Genomic DNA, 8429 nt, shown 5'->3' with positions numbered 1-8429 from the left:
ATCTATCTATCTATCTATCTATCTATCTATCTATCTATCTATCTATCTATCTATCTATCTATCTATCATCTCTCTCTATCTATCATCTATCTATCCTTCTCTTCTAATCTGAATATTACCCTGAAGGGCAGGAATGAACAATTCAACAATTAAAGTGAATCAAATAACAAGAAAGAATAACCCAAGTAAAGTAAACTTTTATAAAAGGAAGGGGGAAAAACTACAAAGAAAGCAACTACGTTTAGATGGGTATCATTGCCCTAATAGTTTAATTTTAAATGAAACCAAGATTTACACAGATTGAGAAACACATCCAACAATTTCAAAGTAAAAATAAGTTTAAAATATATTAGTGAGTCAATATGATAAAATGGACAACAAATGAGACAGAGACACATTTAAATGAGAATGAGAAAATGTTTCTAAATGTAACCAGTGTTAAGATTAATTTTAAAAGCAACTTTTACCTCAAAATATATATTTTTTAAACAAAATTTACACCCATTTCACCACCTAGTGATACCTGGATGAATGTCAAGGAATACTTCATTTTCTTTACTCATATTATAATTGATCCATTACATTCCTAAGGGTCAGTAAAATTCTCAAACCATAATTCCTAATTTAGCTTTCCTTCAGAGAAAGGCAATAACAATGATTCTGATTAAACTGGTGGCAGGGAAAACTCATGGGGATAAACAATGCAAAACACTCTAGGACAATCATATTTTATATTAGTAGAAAGGAAAGACACCAAGTGAGTCACTCAGAACTAGTCTTTTGAGGACTCACAAAAAAAGAACTACACACAAAGTCTCAGGGATTGCATCTACTTTTGAACAAATTCATCCCTGTGGGAATTTGAATCTGGTTTTAGTAGAATTAAAATTCATTAAATATTCCTAACTGCATCAAGAAAAAAATCTCCTCCACAATTCAAAATCTGATTTTTCACTTTTATAAATGATGATATCACATTAATGTATTTTAAGTTTGAAATGAATATGCATTTTATGTAAAAATAACATCTCATGTTTTTAGAATAAAATACAACTTTTTCTGACTCACACCTGGTTGAAGTTCATATATGGTAGAAGAAAAATAAAATGTGTTGTCTCTGATTTAATTCCATTATTATAATGAACAATGATTTGGTTGGTTATGAGTACATAGTTATTTTCTATTTATGAGATTCTGCCTCTCCATTTCTGTCTGCTCTTTTTTGAACCTCTAAATTCTATTTTTCGCATGTTTTCCAGGCCATAACAAAGAAGCATACTGTACCTCTTCTGCTGATGGTTGTTTCAGATGTGGTTGTAGTAGCTGATATGGGAACAGAAGTTGTGACTGTTGCAGTGGTAAGGGAGGGGATGATAATGGTGGAAAGCAAAGTGTTGGGAACATCTGGTGAGTGGAAAAAACAAAACGTAAAACAAAATAATATCATGCAAACAAAAGAGAAACATAGTCATGGTTCAAATTATATGTACATATATATTACATGTAAGTTTAAAATTATGATGCTTTAATGGGCTATTTCAAGTAAAACACTTCATCACAATTCTTGGCATTGTATCACTCATTTTCATGCTCCAACAAGAAGGAAAAATTCAGTATCATTTGGAACTGAAAAGAATTTTTTTTCTTATAAACAAAGAGTGAAATTCAAATGACAAGAATTCATTTTCCCCCAGTGGACCATTTAAAGAGTCTCACAGAGGGGAAGTAAAATAAAAACATGCTGTGTCAGAGGGAAGACAAAAACACACAAAGACACATATATGGAAATAAAATAAAAGCAACATCACCATATTAAACCAAAGAAAACAATGTTAACAATGGAAATGCATGTTAAATAACTTTCTTTTAGGCAGACTTAATGAAAGGAAATAGGATGAGAGTAGTCTTTAGTAACTTTAAAATGAGTCAATATATTTGCATCTCTTCCTCCCCAAGAATATTTTTAAATTACATCTTTCTGTTGAGGTTCCTTGTAGTTCTTATGTCAATTAGCTGGTAACATCTTCTCTAAAGTACCCTGGAACTAGTATGTCAGAAGAGTCATTTAATAATATATGAATTTATATAATTTTAAAATTAAAATTCTGAAGTAGTTAAATATCTGGCATGACAATCCTTGGTAGCTATTAAGGTAGATGCTTCAACAGCATCATTTATTTACCAAGCCCTTGATGAGTCGATTATGTTGAATGATTAAAAAAGAGAGAGAGCTGCCAATCATAAAGCTATATTTGTCACAGTATAATCCAAACTCATTGTACTAATTTCTTTTAAATTTGAATCTATATAAGATAGTAAATAAATAAATAATCAGAAAAAGCTCAGATGTAAAATCAAGAGCAAAAAAAAAATCAGTCAGCTTTTGTTTCAGAACCTATTAAAAAGGTCAGCAACAAAGAGAATCACTGAAAGTCTGAAATCCAAGACAGAATATGGAGGACCTAAATTTTACTTAAGGTAAATTCACTGTCTTTGAGTAAATAGGCATGTAATTTTCCTAGTGAGGCAATTTAGAAATAGAGTTCGTAAATTACTAGTAATTACTCTGCTAGAGTTTTTTTTTTTTACTTTATATGTTTGCCACAACAATCCCTTTTTTATTTTCAGGCTGGTTGACAGATTATTTTGCTATTAAAAGGTTTCCCAACATCCACTCAGTTAAACTCTCTGAGTCATACTAAAAGTTCACTATGACTTTGCTTCTGACAAATAACATCATTCCATTTTAGACTCTACCTGCTGGATTTTCTGCACTGGAGATATTTTAAAAAGCTGACATGATATCACTCTCTCATCTTGATTATTGATGTTTACACCTGTTTTTCAACAGCAAACTATTCCCCAGCCAGTCAAATTAAGAAAACAACCTTCTAAAAACTCCACAGAGCTACATTAATCACTTGGAAAAGCTCTGGTGTTGCCTGCAGTGTGACTGCATGATAATTAAGTAGAATGAGTTTGTGACAAACATTGGAAAGGTATGATCATGCTTTAAAAACATACACTTTATATTAACTGATTCTTTCACTTTCATCCTATAGAGTGTGACATGCCTTATTAGCAGAGAGAAACAATTGATAAGATACATGAAATGAAAAAGCATCGACATAGGGATCACTTTGAAACAGCAAAGGTAAATCTGCAAACAATGAAAGCAATGCTTTGTTCTTGGTGATCCTTGATAATTTTCTGTTGAATGAATGAATGAGGCACTATTCTCCAGTGCTGTGGGTTCTGAAAATATATAATAAAATTAATGCTATGAGCTTGTATATGTAAATTTGTTAACTTGATTCTACTGGTTTCCTTCAGTCTCTTTCTCTTTTATACCATCCAATTCATTTTAATTATAATTGTTTGCTTAGTGACTTCAACTAGGATTCCAGTGGATCTTAAAATGTATTTCCATATCAGCTGTACTGCCTCATTCTTAGAACTCAGAATAGATATTGCTTGGCATTTTTAGTTTACTAGAAATAAAACTTCACAGTGGATTAAATTTTTCTAGCTATGTATGGCCATATGGATTGTTAGGATCTTTTATTTTGAAATGCAACTGCTCAGCATATTTTTGAGTAATAAAATAACTTTTTAAAAGAAGTAAAACAATTGCCTATTGTTTTTAATATAGAAAAGGCACTTTTGACATCTTTTCTCAAGTTACTAAAAGGTTGCTTTACATGAAAGTCAACAAGACATGCAAGTTTATTTAATAATGTTTTTAAATATTTAGGTGATTTCATATTCCAAATGACCAAAACTATGTAGAAACATAAGGATAGGAGAAATATTAGAATATCATTTAATAAATCCTTTCTTTAGGCAATAGGTAAATTTGAATTTCTACAGTTTTATATTAAGTATTAGGCTCAATTTGAAAGGACCATTAGGTGAATTGAGATAAATGGAGTTGTGTCCTAAGTAAGGAATTTATCTATGCTTACAAACTGTTCTAATTTTGAATAGAATATAAAGAAATTGTGCCCTTAATTTCCAAAGATAACACTGTCAGTTCGCCCATAGTAGATATTGACTTTGATCTGCTTTCATCACTTTCAACAGAACATATGGACTTCCCTCATATATCCAAACCATCTTTTCTAGTTCTTGTGACAAATAAAGAGCATGTCTTTGTAAGAGATGTAAATCTAGTTACAGCATATGGTGTAGGACTACAGGTAGAAGGGTTTGGTTTTGGTTTTACTTGACAAAAGCTAATTGATATAAAGGGATGGGAAACTTGTAATCTCAGCCTTATGATCCAACCTAACATATACCATGTTCCAATGAACTGATCTAAAGATTCTGCTTAATATACTTTTATTAAACTGTAAGTATGCATTGTTTTAATAAAATGTATCTGAAAAAGGTATTTCCATAGATATTGAAAACTTGGAAAAGAAAGTTTTTATTACCATTATCCTCAGCAGTATGAAATGGTTCAAAATCAAAAATTTATAATGTATTCAGTGGAAATAGTAAAAAAGAAAATATTTTATCTCTTTTGCTATTTGTATCCATGCATCAGAAGGTGGACTTGAATGCAGAAAATGATATTTTTTATAATTGTATATTATTTATTGTTTTTATACACCTTTGCAGAAAAAAAAAAACTTGGGAAGTGCAACATTTGCTCTCTGCACTGGAAAAGATTAAGAACTATATTTCTCTCAAGACTCTCCACATGAGGAAAAGAGTTAAGGAATGGTGATCGATTAAACCTGTCTTCACTAGAAATGATATATTAGATAATAAACGAAATCTAAAACTGTTGCATGGAAGATTTCATTAAGTTCAGAGAGATGGCTTATATGTTTTATTTCTAAAAAGAGTACCTTTCTAGGATGATCCCAGAAACCAGGAACCACCTTAAGCATTGATAAGCTACCTTTCTCCGTTCTAGGCGTCCGCAGTACCTCCTGGACATCTCTAGCTATGCCTTTTCCACTGGACCATACTCATACTATCATCTCCACTTCTTTTCCACAAGAAATTTTGATTCTTCCCCTGAAACAACCTTGGAATTTGCTAAACTATCTTTGGTTTCAGCTCGCTCAGTTCCAGGCCTCCACACTATACACTGCTCATCTCCATCCATTCTTCGGATTGTGTGTGCCTTTCCTCTCTACCCCATTTCCAGTTCCCTTTTATGTATTTTCATCTTGACATGAGCTTAGAATGTGAGCTTCTTGAGACTACCTTGTTTGCTATTATGTACATCCCCATATGTGTACTTAGCACAGTGTTTATCACATAGTAAATAAATCTTTTATCTGTCTCTTGTTGAAGATTTAACTACCATCTAGTATGACACTCATTTCTGAGCTTCTAAATAATTGATCACAATACAGTTGTCATATCATTCATTAATAACACTTTTTTTTGCTTTTGGAGGGGAAAATGCAGGGTAGTTGGGGTTAAGTGACTTGCCCAAGGTCACATGGCTAGTAAGTGTGAAGTATCTGAGGCCAAATTTGAATTCAGGTCCTCCTGATTCCAGGGCCGGTGCCCTCTAGCCGCCCCCATTAAAAACACTTTTATTAACCAAATAATTTTTATGAATTTCTGTAGAAACTTTCTGAAATTTTGGAAGATTAAATTTTGAGAAAAAAATACTCGATAGTGTCTAAAGAAGAACTAATTATCTGATGCAAGATAATTTCACCTGAATTAGAAAGACTCATATGGGCCTCCCATTCTAGAAGTTTTATGTGTCCCTATGAAGTAGTAATTGCTAGAATACATCTAAACAGGAAGGTGCAGAAACTCACTAACATTTTATTAAATATTAGTTGATATCTGAACTTATGTGAAAGGACAAGGGTCTGAGATAAGACATTTTTGTTTTCTTGCCTACAGTATTTGAATTAGAATGAAATATATTTTCATTCTGATCATTAAGGAATTACCATTAAATAGTCCTTTTCATATCTAACAAAATTCATCAACATCTCTGAATTCAACTTCAATATAGTGTACGTAAACTACAGCTAACTCAAACACACAACACATATTCAACATAAAATAAGGAGACTGAAAAAGTCAATGGTTAGTGAATGCTAGGTTGATAATCATTATAAATCTGACACTCCATAATAAATAACCTGTAAGCATTTATAGCCTTAGTTTGTCATCTCCTATAACTATAAACCTCTGACTGGTTGTCTAAAACAGAATCGGGTGCTTTGGGTGAGGTAAATGGAGAATTCTTGGTTCTTTTCTATAAAACAGAAAGTATGTTTGGTGATATAGATTATTTGAAGTCCCAATATACTTCATAAGCACAAGAAAGTCTCTTCAATACTCATAACCCACCTATATGGGAAAAATTTTAAACTACCTCCAGTCTCCTCATGAAAGCCTGCTTGCTAAAATTATGTGCCAAAAGACCTAGAGTATCATCTCCCTGAAGCATGGCTTGTGACCTTTGACTTGGCCATGAATCAGTGTCACATTTATTTATTCTTCATTACCTAAATGGATCTGTGAACTCATCTTGCTAGGTACCTTTTTCAGTAGCACAGATCATAGCTCATCCATGCCTTCTCAGCCTGAGGAAATCTTGTTTATGTTCTTCAATATGCCCAACATGCTAGCAAAACTTACTATAAGTCTTTCTCATCCTATGCATAGCAGTATACCCTCAAGGTGTTCTTTATTTTATATTTTACTCATGATGAACAATTACTTTCCACTCATACATCTTTTATGTGTCTTTTATGTCCTTTCTTACATGTAAGTCACTGTTTATAATATGCCTCAGCTAAGTTGTGTCTACCAAACACTGTTCTCTATTGTTCTTTTTGGTCAACCTTCAATATTGATTCTTTAGGTAACATTTTCTTCCATTATTCATAGCCATGATGCATCTTTAGAAACAAATGGTAGTAATAAATTTTTAATTTTATTTGTTTTAGGGAAAATTTGGGGGTAGTCAAAAGGGCTGGTACAATTCCCCTGATGAAATCCAAGCTTCTCCCATTTTCTATTTAATTCTGGGACCATTTTGCTTTCTATTTTCAAGTATCCTTTTAACTGACAGACCAGCTCATAAGCTATTCATTCAACCGAATAACATTATAACTAGACAAAAGTTCTGGACATTAAATATCCTTTGCTTCTTTATGCACTTTTATTTTACCTGTGTGATTAGTGGGGCTGTATTCTTCTGAGTTATCATAAATTCCAGGTCCTGATGAAATTAGCACAATGTCAATTGTAAATGGGACAATGAAAAGATCTTGTAATCTATAGAGTGTCCTTTGTTCAACTGTATTATGTTAGACACAATATTATGCTTTTTGTTGAGCATACATTGGCCCTTGAATTGCACCTTACTTAATAATAGTAACCGCATGATTATAGTACAAACTTAGCTTTACTGTAAAATTTTATGAGAATGATCTAGACATATAAGGAATCTATTCTTGATGAAAATTTGAGGAAAGAACAGACAGGCTTTCAAAACTGATAGTCTTATTTTATAGAGATGAGAAAAAAAATTACAGGATAGAAAATGTATTTCTTCACCAGGTATTCCGGTTCTTCCAGAAAGTGACCACAATCTGCATAATCACATGGTACTTCCCTGAACAGACTCCTCTGTTACAACTAAACAGGAATATTCATCCTTCCAATATGCTTTATATTTACTACCTCTGCATATGTTGTAACTCTGACCTGAAATATTTCCTTCTCAATCCCACTCTCTCCCTTAACTTTTCCTTCCCTGCTTCTGTCAAATTCCACCTATATTTCAATTGAATCCAATCCCACAAACATTTATTAATCACCAATTATGTGCTAGGCCTTGTTTCCTAAGTTATGAATAGGAAGACAAAAATAACGATCATTCCAGTTCTCGAATACTTACATTGCCCTGGGGGGAAACTTCAAGGTTCAGTATAGTTCCCATCTCTACTATGAAAACTTTCCTGAACACTCCAGCTACGAAGGAATTTTGTTTTCTGTGGATTCATATAACATTTTTGAGGTATTTTCCAAAAACTATGCTTATATGAAAAAAAATTGTTATTTTTCACATGTACATATCTATCTTCACTAAGTAGATCATAAGAGTCTCAATCCTTCCAGCCCATTCAGAGCAATATACAAAGCTTTCTCTCTCTCTCTCTCTCTCTCTCTCTCTCTCTCTCTCCCCCCTATTGAAGAACTTAGCAAGATATAGAAATAAACCTTATTTTGTCATTGAAGCTTATAAGAGCACAACAGATTTTGTATACCATTGTCAAAATAAAATCAGCTAATACATGAACGGTGAGCAATAAACTGAAGACTGCAATTTCTGCTGCTTGATTTTTGTTGTTGTTTGTTTTGTAACAAGCACTTCAGGTGAAAGGTATGCTTTGTTCTCTGCACATGTGATGTATAGCAATTTCTAACTTGTC

At 32.5% G+C, this 8429-nt stretch overlaps 1 protein-coding gene across 4 annotated transcripts in view; it reads right to left on the bottom strand.

Annotated features, from left to right (window-relative positions):
* CADM2 (cell adhesion molecule 2) overlaps positions 1-8429 on the bottom strand; it is a 1406063-nt gene that overhangs the window by 101128 nt on the left and 1296506 nt on the right. For 3 of the 4 annotated variants that reach the window (XM_069093916.1, XM_069093918.1, XM_069093919.1), the window contains exon 8: positions 1285-1404. The exons of the other annotated variant lie outside the window; for it this stretch is intronic. In XM_069093916.1, coding sequence (XP_068950017.1) covers positions 1285-1404 — 120 coding nt within the window. The remainder of the gene's footprint in view (positions 1-1284; positions 1405-8429) is intronic. 4 annotated transcript variants of the gene reach the window in all.

The sequence above is a fragment of the Petaurus breviceps genome, unplaced genomic scaffold (assembly GCF_028583685.1).
Source record: "Petaurus breviceps papuanus isolate PSGF00001 unplaced genomic scaffold, PetGlider_PUasm1.0 213, whole genome shotgun sequence".
Taxonomy (NCBI): Eukaryota; Metazoa; Chordata; class Mammalia; order Diprotodontia; family Petauridae; genus Petaurus; species Petaurus breviceps.
Note: the sequence above shows the minus strand (reverse complement) of the source record. Positions and strands in the feature narration are given on the sequence as shown.